Source organism: Phragmites australis, chromosome 4, assembly GCF_958298935.1.
Source record: "Phragmites australis chromosome 4, lpPhrAust1.1, whole genome shotgun sequence".
Classification (NCBI taxonomy): Eukaryota; Viridiplantae; Streptophyta; class Magnoliopsida; order Poales; family Poaceae; genus Phragmites; species Phragmites australis.
Genome location: NC_084924.1, coordinates 719,540 through 739,502, shown reverse-complemented (window position 1 = coordinate 739,502; position 19,963 = coordinate 719,540). Strand labels below are relative to the sequence as shown.

The 19,963-nt window shown below is 46.6% G+C and overlaps 3 protein-coding genes across 5 annotated transcripts; 1 reads left to right on the top strand and 2 right to left on the bottom strand.

The window, feature by feature from the left end:
• Positions 1-3,902: 3,902 nt before the first annotated feature.
• On the bottom strand, positions 3,903-8,266 carry LOC133914984 (derlin-2.2-like). Its single transcript, XM_062357963.1, has 6 exons — positions 8,028-8,266; positions 7,792-7,891; positions 6,335-6,549; positions 6,094-6,177; positions 5,188-5,241; positions 3,903-4,348 (listed from the first exon to the last, which is right to left on the bottom strand). Exons 1-6 carry the CDS (start codon positions 8,124-8,126, stop codon positions 4,160-4,162), a joined length of 741 nt encoding a protein of 246 aa, XP_062213947.1. The 5' UTR covers positions 8,127-8,266; the 3' UTR covers positions 3,903-4,159.
• A 3,269-nt stretch (positions 8,267-11,535) lies between these two features.
• On the top strand, positions 11,536-16,016 carry LOC133914983 (DNA polymerase II subunit B3-1-like). Of its 3 annotated transcripts, XM_062357960.1 has the most exons (4): positions 11,538-12,408; positions 14,079-14,163; positions 15,084-15,125; positions 15,226-16,012. In XM_062357960.1, exons 1-4 carry the CDS (start codon positions 11,674-11,676, stop codon positions 15,288-15,290), a joined length of 927 nt encoding a protein of 308 aa, XP_062213944.1. In that variant the 5' UTR covers positions 11,538-11,673; the 3' UTR covers positions 15,291-16,012. The 3 variants fall into 3 exon arrangements, with proteins under 3 accessions (XP_062213946.1, XP_062213945.1, XP_062213944.1); XM_062357962.1 differs by lacking the exon at positions 14,079-14,163 and having other exon boundaries at positions 11,536-12,408; positions 15,226-16,016; XM_062357961.1 differs by lacking the exon at positions 15,084-15,125 and having other exon boundaries at positions 11,537-12,408; positions 15,226-16,015.
• A 2,512-nt stretch (positions 16,017-18,528) lies between these two features.
• Positions 18,529-19,547, bottom strand: LOC133914982 (vegetative cell wall protein gp1-like). Its single transcript, XM_062357959.1, has one exon. It carries the CDS (start codon positions 19,421-19,423, stop codon positions 18,812-18,814), a length of 612 nt encoding a protein of 203 aa, XP_062213943.1. The 5' UTR covers positions 19,424-19,547; the 3' UTR covers positions 18,529-18,811.
• Positions 19,548-19,963: the final 416 nt, after the last annotated feature.

Below are 19,963 nucleotides of genomic sequence, written 5' to 3'. Positions count from 1 at the left end.
AAGTACCCTAGGGCTTCCTTGATAGCATCGCAAGTTTTAGCTCAGTTTTGGTTGAAATTGTGGACAACAATGGAACATTAACAAAGCAATATCATGTTCTTAAGGCATTAGAGATGGAACGAAGGTTTAGACGAGATAGCTAGTAAATTTAGGGTGCAGAGCGAGTGTATTAGGTTAAGAACCAATGTATTAGTGTCATTGCATGTTTATGTGGTTTAGATTTCAACATATAGGTTGATTCGATCGACGAATCATTGCGAACAATTGTTTTGCAGAACTCCGGAGACTCTGAAAAAATCCGGAGAGTTCGAAGAATTATTCGAAGACTCTGAAAAATTCTAAAGAGTGTGAAGAATTACACGGATACTCTTAAAAAAATCCGAAGAGTCTAGAGAATTATGCGGAGAGTCTAGAGATTTGTTCGGAGACTCTGGACTCCTGTTACTTTCCGACGATGTTTAGATCGCAAACTTTCGTTGTTTTTTTGTATGTTTTGTACTTTTAGCTTGGTGTTAGGATGTATCCACTACTGATATGCATCATGCAATACATTTTATTGCATCTTCTTTAGTGAATGAAGGACCGAATGGTGATGTGGGTATGATCGAGGGTGATCCGGACGTTGTTTCTGTTGCTTGTGAAGCTAATCAACAAGACAAGCATCTAAACATTTTCATCCTATTACTTTGGATCATACATTGCGTCAATTGATCAGTTATGCCCTATGTATGTTTGCATGTCAATGAGTCTTATGTCGGGTTTTGGATTAGATCATATTTGTTGCATTACTCTCCCTTGGCATTATTTATCGCTTGATCCTTTATAACCTGGGTTATTCATGTCAAGTAATGATCTAACTTAAAATGAACAATGTTTAGTATGGCTTAGGTCGTCAGTAGAAGTCGAGTGGTGGTTCCGCCATTGTTCGTGAGCTTAGGGCTTACTATATTTTACAAAGATAATAATGATGGAGGATGATGGGAAGTATAAGATTTTGAGGATGAGACGAGGTTCGGGCGGGCAATAGGGATGGCTCGAGAAGGGAGTCTCAGAGGCTATAGGTCCGCTTGAATCGATTAAATACAGTTTGTTGTTGTAGTTGGCTCTAACACTTGTCCGTACTTACCACGTATTTGTATATAAGATGGATGAGCCGAATACCTTATATAGCTATGATCTTTTGGTGTGCTAGTCTCGGGTGTTGTCGGTATAATAGGCTTGGAAGGGGTATCTAATTTGCTCCAGGAGTAGTTCTAGATGACCCCCCATGCCGAGGCGCATGTCAAATGGTTGGATCTTATTTAAGAAAGGTTGACATAAGTACCCCTTACGTGGATCTGTGTGGTCACGCGAGCCAAATGGTCATCAAGTCATGTGGTTAAAGAGGTACTCCCCTACAGGGTTATAAAATAATTTGAATTATCGCGCTCTCGGTTATAAGCACGCTTTTGTCTATTTGCAGTAGTCGTAGAGTTTTCGTTTGTGATCATGATGGTATGATGGAAGATGGATAGTGATGTTGATGATGGATGGTTTAGTTCGTATTACAGTTATAGTTATGTTGATTATCTTAGGATAGAAGGTTGCTCGTGATTAGATGTAGATGCTTACACTTGAGTCAAAATTACATTTGCTTAAGAACTTACTTAACCTTGAGGCCGAGTTCTTGCTAATTATCCAAATTGCATTTTCTTTGGAGTCGGGTTATTTATAAGTTCCCACTATAGATTAAGTCTTGCGAGTATCTTCGTACTCATGTGCTTTGTTTGCTTTTCAGTGATAAAGAATTAATTTTTGGCTACTTTATGTCTGCCGATGTTGGTGACGGGCAAGAGTAGTGCCTACTACTCGTGTGTAAATATTTTGGGGTGACGCCTTAGGGCAAACGGCGCTACCCACCTTTTGTACTTATGTACTTTCCGCTACGTAGATCCTCTATCGGTGCTTTGATCATATATTTTATTGTAAAGTTTAATTTACTTAAAGATTTATAACTTATTTTTTAATTATTCGCTCTTTATTATATCTTGTGATGATGATGTGCTTGTTGTAAATGCGTGTGTTCCGATCCTGGAAGAAAAACACATGCCGAGACTACCGAGATGATATTCCGGTTAGTCATGAGAGTTGTGATTATACGAATAATCAACTTAATGACTAATTAGAATATTATCTTGACGGTTCCTCACAGTCGTGGACCACGGCGATAGTTCCTACGATGTCGTGATCTCCAACGCCAAGAACTGAGCCTCCATATCCCTTTACGTGTTGCTCTCTCTCTGCTTAGTCTCTTTCTCACCAAGCGTTGACCTCAGCTCCTTTGCGCCGTGAGCCACCGCCCAAATCCGCGACGCCGAGCACATATCAACCCCGGCCAACCCCTAAGGAGCATGAAGGGAGTTCATGCGAGGCTTCCCCTCTTTTTTCCCGCGCAAGTCCCTATCGGACTGAGCCTCGCACCACCTTTCTTCCCCAGCCCCGGTGGCCCTGCTCCGGCCTCACCGACGAGCCGTCGTGCCATAGCCTTTCCACCCCAACCAAGCACATGGTGAGTTTCGTCGGACCTCTCTGGAGCTTTTTTGCGCGTGATTTTGGCTTAGGGCCGCGCCCGATGCGACCATCCACGGAGCTTTGAGTGCTGCCACACCGGGCGCTTGTCGCTGTTACGCCCCGGCCAGGCCCACCAGCAAAGACCCCTCAGACATGTTCAGTTCATGCACTGATGATTTTCCGTCTCTTTCCGGTCCGTGCCATCGCACTACTCGCCGTCGACGAGAGCCCGCCGTGACTGCCATTGTGTGAGCTCTGGCTAGGGTCAAGCTAACCTAGTCAACATGGGCCTGGCCCCACTCTACAAGGGATGATAGGTGGGTCTATGAGCGAGATAGAGAGGAGGGTGGATCCCATTGCATAGTTGGGAACTGAAGCACGGTGACAAAAGATAGCGGTAAAAATGATGACGGCTGTTGACGGAACTGACAGCAGCAGTAGGGAAGGGATGAAAATTAGAAGCGGTAACAAATAAAAAATTCAAAATTTTCAATGGCAAATAGAACACTACCTTATTTTCCGATGGTAAATAGGAACTTTTCTCATTAAATAATGGTTCAACAAAGTTTGTTTTCCCATTGCACCATGGAGTATTAAATTATGCTTTGAAATACAACGTTCCTCAAAGAGATCTGGTTGGTGTTGTGTCTCGATTTGACTCCATGCCCATGGGGGCGAGGGCATCGCCTGTTGATGTTTTTCTTAACACACTTCTTAATCTTCAGGTGCTGAAATCACGTTCCTCAAAGAGATACGGTTCGTGCTATGTCTCGATTTGACTCCACGCCCATGGGCCTAGCCTGCTGATGTTTGTCTTAACACACTTCATAATCTTCAGACATCTGAAATCATACACACATTTTATACAACTGTGTGAACGCCGATGAATTTAGAGGATGGGGGTTAGAGTTTCAGACTCACCGTTGACTCCAAGGGCTTAGAGGGAGGTTGGGGTGACAGTTGGACCGGCAGTGAGCTGCGATGAGGCAACGGTGACACCGCTAAAGCCATAAGTGATAGGTAGAGAAGCTCAAAAATAGATTAATTAGTGAGGCAGGAGACGGTGACAACGGATTTAGTGACAAGAAAGCCACTGGAGATGAAAGAGGTCATCGATGCAGGGGAGTCCGGCGAGGCGCAGCAATGAGGAAGTAGATGGTCAGTAGTTGCGGGAGATAGAAGATGAGCTGATGGCATCTATTTTGAATCATACGGCTGAAAGCCAGCCGGGCCTCCGTTTTCAGGCGTTTGAATTATAGCATGACCCTTTTCTTAAGGATGACTTGTGATATTTGACAATGCTAAGATGGGTCCCACATGTGAGGTGTTATGTTAGCAGCAAACAAAAAAAATGCTTCAAAGTAGAACATAAAATTAATAGGTCTCTCACTTCCTTTGACCCTGCCAAGTAGTGAACAATCATAAATCATTTCCTTTGACCTTGCCGAGGGGTGAGAAACTTAGTTGCCTCAGATACTAGTACTAATATTTTGTTATGCACAATAACTCTGATCGATCTAGCCTGTATAAATACACAAGAACATTGGCTTGTACAATCCCGCAATTTGAGCAGATAAAGAAACTGTCGCAGCTCACGGATAGCAATTGATCATTGGACCGGGGGGTCTGGACCAAACCTTGCACCCGCGCCAATCCCGGCATTGGCTGGCTGTGCCACCACAACATTGTCATCGGCAAATAGCACCTTGATGAACGACGGAGTCTTGAGGGGACGACGGCCAGTCATCCGTGGGTACACATCTTCCAGAAAGTAGTACACATGTCCAGCAATCATACCCTGACAAGAAATGTGATATCAGTTAATAGATACATCGCTCATACCTCCGAAAATAGAGAATGGTGAAGATGACAAACGTGAGCTATACAGGCAAGCCACACGAGGTTCCTCTATCATTGAAGCATGCACATGTGACTCATTTGAAATTCATGATTCAGAACACCGTAAACAATTTGAATGAAGATGACAATAGCCTATTAAGTGTGGAAGAGGTAATCTAGCGAGGAGAGAGTAACAACTGCTCCTCCACTTCCCTAACATTAATTCGAGTTGCTGGGCCAAATTGATTTATTAGCATTCTGATCCAAACCCATGCAGGAAAATGTGCAAACCCATAGTATTGTACGGACCCTTTTCTACCAAGTTGGACAAGCTTCAGCAACATCTACTGACTGTTAAGTATATATCAAGCCCATCTAGTCTAGGACCATATTGGCCTGTATGCTGCATATATATAAACATCAAAACTAATGGAGATCCCCAAATCCCAAGGTTAGTAACACTGACAACAGTTGGTAGAGCAGAAAAAGGCAGAAGTGAGATGGGCTCCGGACATTCATCAAACTTCATAAGCTTGCGAAGTAATTTCTTGCACATTTTGCAAGTAGGAAATACCAAACCAAAGTCACACACGCAAGCAAACAGCTAACAACTACATTAGTAAGGCCAGGTGGTAGCTGAAGAAAAATCGAGGAAAGTCAATAGTATTTCTATAAATCTGTGCGAGAACAAGTAACTCATTAGGAAACGATTTGTCCTACGAGACTCGTTACTCAAATTTCATCACTGCAAGTCTGCAATCGTTGTTATAAAATTCATCTGAAAAAGAAGAAACGTACCAAAAGATCAACCCATGTGCTGCTTCCAACAAGAATAGAGAACCCCAAAAGAACCTGCCATTCAAAAGAAAACAATTTAGACAACGACCATGTTCTGCCTGGTTAGAGCTGGAATCTCGCCAAGTTGAAATATTATTGCCAATTACTTCTAATTGAAGCAAATTACAAAGTTGTTCTTAAAGAAACAAATCGACAATGCTCCCTCTGTCTCACAAGTCCTCCTAACCTGAAACTTATTGTACATCATATAGGAAAAATTGCCACTCTTTCCTACCCTTCCAGTATGTGGTTACTCCTACGAGCATTTCTTCCTCCTCAGTCAAATGAATTAGGAGGTTATGGTACTCATTTATCTCGCACCTCAGGCACATCTAGAACGAGGGAATTAAACAATAAACAGCAAATGAAAGACCCACACGTTCCTACAAAATTGCTATTAATTCCAGTGCGTTAAGTAGGCCCTTCCTTGTGACAAAACCTGTAGTTACTTATATTGTGGAGTGAAGCCAGTATTTCATAATGAACTAAACAAAGTTAATAGCATTGTAGGCTTGTACATTGGATAGCTGCTGGAACTGTAGATGTTTCTCAGAAAAGTTTAGTATATATTTTGTTCATTGGATATAAAAAACAGACTGGAATCAATAGATGTGGGATTTGTGCCATGTGGCCCACCCAAAACCAGGTGGAGGATTATTTTTTAACCATGCCACTATGTACTGCATTTCCCCTATATAGATATGCGCAACTAAGAGTTACAGATTTCACATCTCATGCAACATTCAAGCATGAGAAAGATTATTGGTTCCATACGCATAAGGACACCATAATAATAATTTAAGATGAGCATCAGGTGGGCTGATGCAATGATGCAGCATTCAGGAAATGGAGCTGAAGAATACCTACCCAAGGTAAGTAAGCAGCAGTAAAGGTGAACAAGCCCAGAAAGCTCATATGGATGAAGGGATTGTGCTTGCTCCAGACATAAACCTGAGATGCCAAATCAGAACTGAGTTATTACTAATGTTCTGCCTCAGACAACCCAGGAGAGGCAACTTTCAAAGTAAGACTCCCCTCAAATGTGTCATAGCTTTTGAATTGAGAACTTTTTATTGAGAATTATAAACTTTGGAAGTTAGTCCCATACCATCATAAATGTCAATGAATTGCTCAAGAACAGAATTCTGGCAAATGTCTCAGAAATGTAAGGTATCATCCCTCCAATTAGAACAATGCCAGTTAGGACAGTAGCACCAAACAAGAGCATGTAGAAAAAGTCGGCAGTTCTTCCTCTGAATGAGTTCTCCTCAAGAAGCTTGCAGTACCGCGCCAGAAAAAACATGTGGAACAGAAAATCCAAATCTGGAAACAAGAGTAACCTGATTCAATTATAAGAGTGAAGAGCTTGATATATGAAGGAAAAATATCAAACAATGCTAGTATAACAGTAATTACAAGTCCCGGAATGCTGCACGCGTACACGTGAAACAAGCCAGGAATATATAACGATTTCCATGCTGTTAAATGAATATACATAAACCAGCACTATATAGTAATTACAAGTCCTGAAATGCTGCACGCGCACATGTGCAACAAGCCAGGAATATGTAAGCACTTCCATGCTGTTAAATGAATATACATAAACTAGCGCTATATCCAGAGGCACCGACTCTAAATGTTGGATATTCAGATGCAAACCAATGGTTCTTTCCAGTATCTACATTCATTTAATGACATCCTGTGGACTGTGGTAACTGAAGAAGCGGTTAGACAACCATTTTCAACATTTTCACAATACAAAACCTGTATATAGCAGACCATGACTCCATTAGTGGGTAAAAAAGAGCTTTCGGACATTATGAGTTTGAAATGCAACATAATCGCAAATATAATCTGTAAATTTGTGCACCCTAACTCACAGGCTCTTCATAAGGCATTCCACCTAAAGCAGCCCACGTCACACAATAAATACTGATGGCATTGAATCAGGTTCACATGAAAAAGGTTCAACGAACCGGGGAAAAAGGCTCTTCTAACGTACTTTGAAGTTTGGAAGTTGAGCCACAAATCTAATAATTACTTTGCTGGTGAGTTTGACACATCGGAAAGGACAAATAAAAACAGGTCAATTCCTTTTCTAGTACAAATTGCCATTACGGACAGCTCCCACAAACAAAAATAGATGGCAGACTGTAAGGTGCAAAAACCTTTCTCACCGGGTGTGCACAATGTTTCCATTCTAACATATCCGTATGCTGCAGCTTCACATAACTTGGCAAACGATAACTGTGGAACCAATGTACCGAAAATGGTTATACTGGTCCACATACAGGGAACCAGTGCACCTACTTGTAACAATATAATACCCGGTCCACACAATCGGGCTGGTAACGCCATAAGATCACTACTAGGTCGGTGGCTAAACGACCACGGGTTACTGATTTCGAGAACCATGCACGGAATACATTAAAAGAGTTATCCTTGTGTAACTTATTTTTATGGAGTGTGGCAAATGGAGTTACATTTACGCAACAAATCTACACATCTCCACTAACTCACAACGCCTTGCACTTGCGGGCTATGATAAAGGTAAGATGCACATACCCATCTTGCGGAAGTAGAGGAAGTTGGTGACGAGGCGCCAGATCTCGTAGTGCTGCACCACCAGCTTCGGGTTGAGGTACAGGTGATACGGCGAAATGATCTGCAAAAGTGGAGCCATCAGGTCATGAGCAGACGAACAAATAATCACTCCAACAAGGGCGAGATCACGCGACTAGGGACCCTAGGAACACTCCAATCGCATAAGAGAAGAGGCGGAGAGGGAGGCCGGGAGAGACCTCGAGGGTGCAGCCGACGGTGGTGACGACGGCGGCGGTGAGGTAGGAGCGCGTGATGATGGGCATCTGCCGGTACCACTCCTCCACCGCCTGCGCCATCTCGCGCGAAACCCTAGCTCTCGGTCGTAAACCCTAATCGGCCCAAATCGCAGATCGGTGATCAAATCGAAGAGCGGTTGGAGCAGAGGCGACGAAGGGGATGATGGGGAGGAGGGAGACGACGACGTGGCCTTAACCTTTTCCCAATGGCTGCCGGAATGTCACTGACATGTGGGCCAGCCTGGCCCGGTCGCAGTGACGTTTGTATCCCAATGAGAGGGCGACACGTCTGACCCACACGTCGGATCGGGATGCGGGGGTGGCCGTCCACGGTGGCCGACGGTCCCCGGGCTTTTTTTATCCAGGATCAGCGGGAGTATTTGAATGTACTTCAAACATACATCATATTTTATACACCCATATATACACTAAGATATATGTTATATCTATAACATATATACAGTCTTATTAAAGAGATTTACGAAGCCTCTAGCTCTACAAATGACAGCCACATTGCGTTTTTATTACGATCCACATACGCTTGAAGTTGTTCGTATGAAATCTATTTAAGGTGACAAGCTCCGGTGCGAGACCAAAAGTTGAACTCCTAACCGGTCGTTCGCTCACCGACCAAACAACCAACACGCTAGGAGCGCATTTGCATCATCGGCCTTTTTGTTGTGTTGGAGACTTCAAGTAATTGTTTTCAAAATGCTTTGTTGCAAAAATTGAAAACGACATGTCTCTTCAACATGTATGTTGCAAGGTTTACTTGTTTGTTGCAAGGTTTACTTGTTTGTTTTTAATTAAAACTTCGTATTCACTACAGAGATATGGATTTCGGATGGAAGTGTATATGGTGATTTTTTTTTAATGTGAATGTGCAGGTTTAAAATATAGACTTCAACATCTTAAGTTTAAACTTGAAAAGTACAAAACTACAAAGTAACTGACAATTATGTAGATGGCTTTCTTTTATTTCGAGTTTGGACATTCAAGTCGAGCTAGAAAAGGTTAGTGGAGAGGGTGGAGAAGTGTAGGTTGGGTGCGAGCACGGTCCATGAGGGCATTATTAAACCGTTTTAGTTGTTGGCGATCATACATAGGGATGGCAACGGGGCGAGGCAGGGTCGGGGTGCCCCTCATCCCCGCTCCGTCCCTCGAACACGGAGCCCTGTCCCCGTCTCTGTTTGCTTATCAGGGCAAAAACCTCCCATCGTCCTTGTCCCCGTCGGATCCCTAAACTCCGGCGGGCCTCGACGGGCGGGCATGGTGGGTGCGGCAAGCTCGGCGAGTGGGCGCAGTGGCAAGCGGAGCTATAGCGAGCGGCGAGCAAGCGTGGTGTGCGGGCGAGTGAGCGCTGCGGGCCGTGGGCGCAGCGTGCGCGGTGAGCGGCGCAGGGGTCGCAGGCTCATGGTGAGTAGCGCGCGAGTGCAGGGAGCGGCAGGGTGAGCAGCGACTCAGGGCCCATGGGGACCCGTGGGGGAAAATCCAGCCCCGCCCCCGCCCTGATCTCAGGGCCCGCCCAGTTACCCCCACGGGGCAAAACCTGGCCTCGTCCCCGCCCCACTCGGGGCGGATCCTCGCGGGTCCCCGCCTCTATAAGGAAAATTGCCACCTCTAATCATACTATTTGGTTTTTATATTAAATGTACTAATCATGGAATGTCGAAATGTAGATTGATGTTTTTAAGCCAATAGTCATTGAATTCATCTTGAGAAAGAGATGAATCGTGATCCAAATTTTAATTTTTTTAAGAATGATTCTCATATTTCGGACAATCCAAATAAGAGACTGGTTCTTGTGATTTCAAAGTTAGTGTCTGACACGTGAGGTCACACTAACTTTTGAAGTAAGAGGATCGGGGCCAAACAAGCAGTGAGTTTTAAAATAGGATTTTTGTATGTGGGGGTGTTGATAAAGTGTGTTTTGGTCTCTAGCATACTATATTCATCGATTTTGCCGATCAGACACTACAAAGTGTGGACACCGTATTGAATAAAATAATCGTAGTGCGAGTGAAAAGACTTTGTTGCCCTTCTCCTCATTATTTTATTATCAAGCGGGTCCTACCTGTCAGCCTCTTCCCTAGTCTACTCGATTGGGATCTCACCACCACTATCGATTGAAGCCTGGCCACCATCATCGTCGAGGGAGATCTGTCGAGGAGGAGCAGGATCGGACTGCGGCGTGCTGCTGGCCGCCGCCCTGGTGACCACCGACGCCATGTGACCCCTGAGCCTGCTATCCACGCGAGGTATCTCGTTGCCGCTGATGAGAAGGTTGCCACCGCCGATGAAGAGTGAAGCCCTGTCGCCGCTAACGTCAACCGAAGACTCTACTGGCCACTATGTTGCGCGGCGTCGATACCTTGCTGGCCGCCGCCCCAGGTAGCCACGTCGTGCTTCTATTGCCGCCCCCACCACGCTACAGCCGTCGCCGGCCTTCTCTCACCAAGAAGCCCGGCTAGCCATCTCCCCGCCGCGCTCTGCTTCCCTCCACCGCGTCACTCGGCTCTCTGCCCACACTAGCTCCTCTCTCCCTCGGGCGTGCCCTGGCGTCGAGGACTTCCTTCGCGCGATAGTAGAGAGCTTTGAGGTCGACGGACGACAGCAGCGCTGGGTGAGCTTGGTGGACAGCAGTAGAACCGCCCACCGTCACTACCGCATTCTACATCCCGCGCCACCAAGCCACCCTTGCGCCGCTGGACCGCACCGCTCACACGCGCCACCGCTGGCCCGAGCCACTGCCCACTCCTTCGCACCTCGAGCCGCTGCCCCGTCGCCACGCCGCTCGACCACACTCAGCCGGTCCACGCCGCCAGGCCATTGTTTCTCCACCGTGCGCCACTGCTGGCTCCCCTTCCCTCCGATCATCTCCTTTCTCCGCCAGCTCAGCCTTTCCCGCTCACGCGCACCACTGAATCCCCTCCTCCAGCGTTCCTCTCTCCACCGCCGGCGAGCAAGCCTCCCACTAGCTATCTCCTCCCAGTCGCCTCCCTCCTCCTTCCTCCTTGGTCTGCTCACGACTGCTGGCCACCTCCTCTTTTTCGCTGTGACCATGTCCCTCTCGCACCACCGGCCACCGCCTCCCGACCATCTCTCCTGGCTGTCGTCATGTCCACCGGCTCCCTCCTCTCACAAGGTCGCTCCTCCCCGATCACTCTCCCCTTCGGTCTCTCTCCCTCTCTCTGAATGCCTCGTGCCCGCACAAGCCAACTAGCCTTATCCCTTTGTCCACCCACTAACGTGTGAGTCCCACTAGTCAAATCGATGGGACCAAGGGTATTTGTGTCATTTCAAGACTATTCTCTCACTTTGTCAGCTTAAAATACTTATTTTAATCGAAGCGATATCCTATAGATAAAACCACTTATTTAGGTGCAGCTAAGACAAAAACGTAAAATACGGTAAAAACATATTTTATTAGTGTCCGAGAGAAAAAAAAAATCACTTTTGAAATCCGGAGCCCCTTTGGCATTCCTCCCTGTGTTTCTCGAAGCGTCCGCGCGGCCCCGAGAAATTTTCAACTCCCCTCGTTTCGGCACGCACCACCACCGCTTTTGAGCTCGCGGCGAGGGTTCCGGCTTGTGGCGGCGGACGCAACATGGCAGGGAAGGAGCCCACCCCAGTAAAGCCCGCCGCCCCTCCCTCCGCCTCCAGCTCCAAGAGCCGACCTAAGCAGCTCTCGGAGGCCAAGGTCCGCCCGGCTCCGAAATCCGGCAAAAGCTTCAAGGAGAAGAAGGCGGCCGCGAAGCAGAAGCGCAGCAAGCCGGAGCCGGAAGAGGGCGCCAAGCGTAAGAAGCAACAGGCGTACGGCGACACGGCGACGCCCTCGAAGGAGAGGAAGAAGCGCGACGAGCCGGGAACCAAGCCCCTGAAGGTAGCCACACCCACGAAGAATCAGCAGTCACCCGGCAAATCGGTGAAGCCGGCGCCGCCCGCGAAGAAGCAGCAGTCATCCGGCAAGGGCGATAAGCCTGCGCCCACGCCCACGAAGAAGCAGCAGTCACCCAGTAGAGCGCAGAAGCCCGCGGCGGCCGCGACCACGCCCACGAAGAAGCAGCAAGCGTCCGGCGGAGCGGGAAAGTCCACGCCCACCAAGAGGAAGCGCGGCGATGCGGAGTTCCAAAAGGAGGCTAGGAGCCCGAACCGAGCATCCGGCGATGGGGACGCGCGCGCACCCACGCCCGTGAAGAAGAAGCGGAGGGACCAGAAGGCAGCTGCGATCGACAAGGGCGCGTGCAGGTTCCCGATGGCGCGGGTGCGGCAGCTGATGCGGGCCGAGGACGCCACCATCCGCGCTTCCAACGAGGCTGTCTTCCTCATCAACAAGGCCTCCGTATGTTTCCCTCGCCCCATTTCTTTGCTTTTACTCTAAATGCAATGATTTATGCTAGCAATTATATGTGAGAGGATCGAAGCATCGTATCGATAGTTTTGGATTGATTCTTAGTTCTTACGGAGCCACTGAGATTTACTTTGGCGATGCCATCAATGCCTACAAGGTGTTCGATGAATTGTCTGAGATGTTGTCAACTCGTGGCATGTGTTTCCGGTTTTTTTCCACCAAGAATGCACATGACTTGTGTTTTTGTACCGTGAATTTCATACACCATATATGAAAACAAGTTGCTTGAATGCCTTCAGAGTTCAGTCTTGCTAAGGGGATCTATGAGGGAGGACCTTTTCCTATTGTGTTTCTGTACCAGGAATTGTAAGCTGTTTTTTGAAAGGATGGCAAGAGCATTGCCGATTTTTTCATAGAAGAAAAGAATTGACCCAGTTTATTAGGAAAACCGGGCTCGAAAACCTCACAACTGAGCGGTTTATTTGAAGGGAAACCGGTGGAAAGCCCAAACAAACAACAATCGGACAACTTTGGATCAGGCGTGACCCAACAAACAACTTCATGGTACTGACACTGCCCAACCAACCAACCGCGTTTGACAAAGGCCATCGTTGCCCAACGCGCACAACGACGCAGCAGCTCTGACTTCCACACACGGACCACAACCACTGCCTTGTTCTCTTCATGTCCCCACCACGTCCACTGAGCCTGCAGGAGGGAGCACAACCTTGTGTCACCGTTGCCAAGCTTCGTCGTGCCTCATCGACGCAGTAGTTTCGACTCCACACGGCCACGCTCATCCCAACACGCAACAGTTGAACTGAGTGCAGCGAGACAACAATGAAAGACAGCAAACCTTGCCAAAACACTTGGTCTCCGCTGAGGCCAAGTGTAGCCAGTGCCAAACCCTAACCCGAACGAGGAGCCACAGGGCCGACGGCCATCACGGCACGAAGAAGGACCTCCATAGCAACGCATCCAAGGAGGGCGCGACATTGAGATGCCGCCGTCGCCCGCCCAGTTGCCCGAACAAGGTTTTTACCCAGAGAATCCAGAGGAGGGAGGCCAGGAGACCCCAAGACAATGCACCCCAAGACAATGCCTCGCCCACGGGCGTCGCAGTCGTCGATGCCAGCTAGAAACCAAACAAGGTTTTCGCCAGCCGCTCCCACTTCTTGCCCCTCGTGCACGGCCAGCAAGCACGTGGGCCACAACCAAGGCAGCAACCACGCCAGCCTGGCGCACCCACCGTCACGAAGCTTCCCGCGTGCCCTGGCAAGTGATTGGGAAGTGGGAACACCTTACCATCATCCTCATGCAAACTTTAGTGTCCGGACCAATGAGAAAGCTATCCCCTTGAACTAAAAATATTGATGCCAAGATTTTAAATGCTTCGTCTTCATTGGGGGAGGAAGGGATGGACTATGGAGGGAACAAAAGAATAAGATTGTTGGAGAGCACATCCTTCCAGACATATAGTCTGACAAAGAAATCGCTTCTTTCTTTTCTTGCTCTTTGTTAATACTTCAAATTTCTTTTGGGGGAAAGCAGTGTTTGGTATACGTAGTTTGTACCATTCATTTGGGAAAATCTGTTGACATTTGGCGCCCGTACATTTTATGTAATCTGAACTGACAGTGTGATTACACCTATAACCGCAGGAGTTATTCTTGGAGAAGTTTGCAGAGGATGCTTATCGCAATGCCCTGAAAGATCGTAAGAAGTCAATTATTTACGATAATCTTTGTAAGTTGGTCTTTCCTTCCTATCCACTTCCAAATTTTCTTCGCCGTCTATGCTTAAAAAGACAATTAGTTAGAGGTACAAATGGTGACTGTATTTAGGAGTGAAAAACTTAGATTGGTAAAACATGAATGGTCTACTAAGATCTGATGAGTACACATCTTCAAGGTCACATCCAATTACAGAATTAGTGTAATATGTCTTTGATTACTTGATGCTCCAAACATTGAAGACTTCTCGTATCTTGTGTTGTGTGGATCTATAAAGAGCCTCCCAAGGGCACACCATACTAATTTCCATATGTAGGTAAATGAACCTTTCATTTTTCATCCAAGTATTGCTACCCAATAAAGGAAAACGATCAATGTAGAACTATAGTAGGCCACTGTGCGTGGGAGGACGAGTACCTGGTAACTGAAACAGCTTACCTAATTTATTTTGGTTTGTTAGATCTCTTGGATTCTAGTTCATAGCTGGGAATCAGCTAAAGCTCGTTCTTAGGGGATAATTGTCCCCAAAGCATGTGCATGCATTTCTGGAGATCTTCATACAGTAAATGCTGATTTGAGATAAATGCAAATGAATTTAATATCTTTCATCCAAGTCCCAGCCCCCTCATACTTATCTCAGAATTGCCATCGAAAACAAACATGTTCCCCAGTGGTTTGAGTAGTAGTATGTTTTTTTATTTGCTCTTTATCTTTTTAGTCTCCCTGTACCATTATTACTTTTACTTTTTTACTATTACCAGTACCTTTATTTATTATTATTATTTTATCATCATCTTTTTAGTTGGATCTTGTGGGTTTCATCTCTAACTTACCCAACTTACTTGGGAGACTTTGTTGTTGTTGTTGCTATTGCTGCTCTCTATCTTTTTCTTTTGTTGGTCTATCTCATGCCACCTGTGGTCCCATTTGCAGCAACAGCTGTTTGCAACCAGAAAGGTTTCAAGTTTCTTTCAGGTCGATGCTTATGTTTTCGTTCAAATCTACCTACATTGTTGTTTTGCCGTACTATAGCACGGTCTACTGACAAATCCATTCCTGCATTTTTTTCCTTCAGATTTTGTTCCGCAGAGAGTTACAGCCCAAGATGCTTTGAAGGCAACGGCTCTCACCCAGTCCTAGCCATATGCCAGATTGCTGGTAATCTGCCGAGGCATGCTAGGTAGAATTCTTTAGCGTGGTAATCTACTGGGGTATGACGGTAGAATTCATGGTAGCTCGGTATGACAGGACAGCTTCGGCATTCTGTCCCAGTTGTTATCTACTGGGATCTGTACTTGGTTGTGTAATTGCGAACTCGAGTCATGTGCCTCCTGTATAAGAATTACCTAACCTGACCTGATTAACCCTGCAAATCAGGAGGTTATAAAAAAGAGAGTAGGAGAGAAGACTGGAGTTAGCAGATCCAAGTTGGTGCCATATGGACCATCTGAATCTCTGTTTTGAAAATTGGTGTGAATTGTCAGAAAGTTGTTGATACTGGAGTGAAGGCATCGGAATTTATATTATTGATAAGTGGGCTCTGATCTTTGGAGTTGAGAAGACACAAACGAGTAACGTGCCAACAAATGAACACACTGAATTCAAGGTATTCTTCCTCGCTTGATTGTCGGCGTTTTCTGCTGGAGTTTTTTAGACTTGAACCTCGAAATACTCTTCTCTTTTAATAAGAGTATGCTCTAAGCTAAGCTGAGCCCTGCAGCTTTAACTCTGCGGAATTTCTGTCCAAGCGTCAACGCTTCGACGCGGGCGATTTCCTTGGAAAGATCCAGGCGCAGGCGCAGTGCTACGTTGCGGTGAAGCCTTCCAGGTAGACGTGTTCATCAGCAACTCGCTGCAGCTCACGTGGTCCTGGCTTGCTGATTTGCTGTTCATCAGCAACTCGCAACCAACAGCTGCTGCCTTTGGTTTTGGTTCAGAAATCGTTCAAACCTAGTAAACTACCCCACGATCATGAAACATGCCTTAAGAAAGCCGATTAGCCCCGTGTACTGTTGCCGGTAGTTAAATATATATTCCCGAGATTTTTGTATGAAAATTCTGCAAGGTTGCGGAATGTTGAAATTGTCGGCAACAGCAAGTTGGGACCTTAGTTTTGATTTGCTGATTTCTCTACCCAATATTGTCTCTGCTCTGAACCATCGGCACCAGGTTAGGCAGGCCTACCTAATATTGTGTTTTGTGTTTGGTGAGCATTAGACATGTTTGTTTTAGCTATATGTTGTAAAAAATAGTTTATAGTTGTAGAGGAAGAAACTGTATTGTATAATCTGTATAAGTTGGTGGAAGTTAAACTGTTGGACTGTTAGTATCTGAGGACTGAATTGTTAAAAAATAGATTACATAATTTGTTTGTTTGTTTCAACTTGCAGATTACGATTACAATCTATAATCTATAAGATAAAACAAATAGAGACTTAGCATTACCTACTTTGGATTTTTTATTTATATATTTTATAAATCTATATTTTGCAAATATATACCTATGTTTTGAAAATCTAGAAATTTATACTCATGTCATTCTTTCAACAGATGTCAGAAGGAGCTACCGTTCGAGTCACCCAGTCACAAGTAGAGCTGGGACTTTGGGTCGTATTTTTTGGGCCGGCCCGAGCCCAGCACGGCCCGGTGCAGCTTAAGCCCGACCCGACCCGAGCACTGATGGGCCGGGTCAGCCCGGCCCAATTTATGGGTCGGACCGGGCCTTGAAATGGGGCCCAATGGGCAGTCTGGCCAGGTAAAAAATGGGTTCGCGCCCTCATACACGGTGGAGTGTGGTGGTGCTAGGCCTGTGCCAGCCTAGCCCGATAAGGCCCATCGTGCATTCGGATCGGGTCTGGACCTAGCTGAAGGTGGATTGGGTCAGCCCAGCCCAACCCGAACAGTTTATCAGGCCATCCTAGCAAGGCCCGAAATGCCTGAAGCCCGAAGGGGTCGGGCTCGGCCCGGCCCAAATCCCACCTCTAGTCACAAGGCAATGGTGGCGGGCTAAGTAGACTTGTCACCCAATTGAGAACAGGTACCGAGGCTCTGACCACGCTAGCGGGCCACGCAAATATGTCTGTCACCAAGGATTCATGTGCTGCCCATGCCCAACAACGAACCGATATTTTCACAATAAAATAAAGAAAATACATTTATCTATACTTTTATGAAAGTACAAGTTATGCCAAATTCGATCATCTGTATCGTACATCTGTATTTATCAAACAGTCACCGTGTAAAGTTACGTCTCGTTTATCTTTCTAAAAAATATATTTAATCTCTTATTATTTATCTTCTATATATAGACGTCAAATATTTAGTTTCTATATATTTAAAAATACATTTAATCTTCTATTATTTGCCTTACATACTTAGATATTTAATATTTGTTATCTATATATTCATCGTCGGATTTCTCTAGAGTATGCGTTGTTTCTGGCACTTCGCCTATAGCGCTGGCTTTCTAAAGAAGGTGCGTCACCACCTGCATACCATCATCTACAACAGATGTCGTCTTCATTGCGCTATCTTTACACTAAGATACTATACAAGAATTATTTCCACCCCTCCCAAATCAAACAACATCTTGATCCTCCTTACAATATTATTGTGGACGGTGACTCTAAACGATACATCCCTCTCTACCCTTCTTTATGTCCAAGTACTCGTCATTCTTCTCTCTACTGAAATTACATGATTATATTATGAATTTCATGTATGTAAATATCTTTTGTTGTACTATATTTTTTTACTTCTTCAAATTATTACATTCTAAATTGATTCCACAATCAGTGACAAAGGTTCCAGAAAAATTGAGAAGGAGCCAGCTTAAATACACATGCTTAGATAACTTGTTCAAGAGGAGCCAGACTAGTATTTGCCAGTAATTTTTCAACAACTTTTGTTAAGCAAGGGGATCATGGACCAACTTAGCCAAAATAATCCTCTGCCACTGCACTATTTGGCAGAGCTCTAGCTCTAAGTTTTTGAGGTAGTTATTTTTAGCTTTAGAAATTCTTACAACCAGAGTTATAAATAGATTGAGATCTTTGGTTAAGACAGTTTATTCTTAATTGAAACTAAAAATATTATTCTTATTTGAAACTAAAAATATATATTTAAATTATTTTATTTTATTATAAAAACTCTAAATCATATATAAATCTTGAAGCTAACAAACCTAATTAAGCTCTCCAGCCCACCCCTAGATCTCAGGCTCCGTCCAACAACCATGGGGAGAGAGATAAAGCGAGAGTACTGCTTGCTCCATTGCTGCTAGTCTTGTGGATCTGGACACTGTTCGTACCAATGCACTGATAATCGTCGTTACGTTGTCTATCATATCCATATCTGACTGACATATGAATCCAATCAATAGGAGCAACAATGATTCCAAGAAGAAGAACACATTGCGGTATGTGTACAAAAATGTATAGTCCTCGTATCAGTGATCAGTGTATCGTCCTTATTCCTCTCTCTCGTCATCACCAAAGAGTATAATCAATTACAGAAGGAAGAAGAAATAATGAACAAAATCATAATCTATCAGACCGATCAAGAACACGGGCACAGCAATGGATGTATCTCAGTCTAGTAGGAGTAGTATGCAAGTATCTTCCATCCGATCCACCGTGAAGTGGCGGTGGATGGTCGGTCTATCAGACGAGCTCCAGGCGCGCGGCGTAGTCGGCGTACCTGGCGCGGCGGATGTTGGCCCGCCGCTTCTTCCACACGAAGGCGCCCAGCCCGACCACAGCGGCCGCCGTGAACGCGCCGACCACCACGCCGGCCTTCTTGCCGCCGTTCATCTCCTCGTGGCTCTCCGGCTCTCCGTCCCCGGCCTGCTCGCCACCGGCGCTCGCGACCTTCATCTGCTCGGCGGCCGGAGCAGGCGCCGGGGACTTGTGCTCCTCCTTCTCCTTCTCCTTGTCGTCGTCAGCTTCCTTCTCCGCGGCGGGCGCGGGCGCGGGCGCTGGCGTCGTAGAATGCAGGTGGGTGGGCGGGAGCTGGGACGGTGCCTGCGCCGGCGAGTCGAAGGGGGACGGGAAGGGGGAGGTCTCGGGCGGAGTAGGAGGGGACAGCGCGGCGTGTTCGGAGGAGGGATGTTGGGAGATGGGAGCAAGAGCGGATTCGGAGTCGGCGGCTGGGGCTGGGGCGGGGGCGGGGGGCGCTGAGACGGGAGACTCTGACTCCTCCTGGGACCGCGCCGTGGAGGCGAGGAGCAGGAGCGGCAGGAGGAAGAGCGCGGCGCCGGCGCGGGGCAATGCCATAGAGAAGGGAGCTAGTTGGCGTGGGGCTTGCGACGTCCGAGCCTGAGATGGGAACAGGGAGGCGGAAGCAGATCTGCGACGAGGCGAGCTTGGACTGCTGGTGGTGGTGGTGGGAGCTGCGGTTTTATACTAGAGTTGGGGACGGCCGGAAAGACGAGTGAGCGGGGTGTCTAATTCGAGCGCGTTAGTAGGACTGCTCCTGTGTGATTTCCAACAGCAAAATGATAATCACTTGTGTTAGTAGATCTTTTTTCTCACCTTTTGGTGTGCTCGTCCTCTTCCATCGTCTCCGGTGGTTTCCTACCACCGGATTCACTATCGTCGCTCACCGCCACGCTAACCCAGTGTTACCAGACAGTTGCTTTGCCACCCTTACCCCTGACACCGCTCACTGAAGGTCCTCCACCGCTCGACCGACTGTGCCCTTGTTGCGCAGCCTCATCCCTGCCTCCTCCGTCTCACCGGTCGTCGACCTGAACCTTGCTCTAGGTCCGTCGAGACCCCAAACCCTAACCTGGACCTCCCTCACCAGCCATCAGC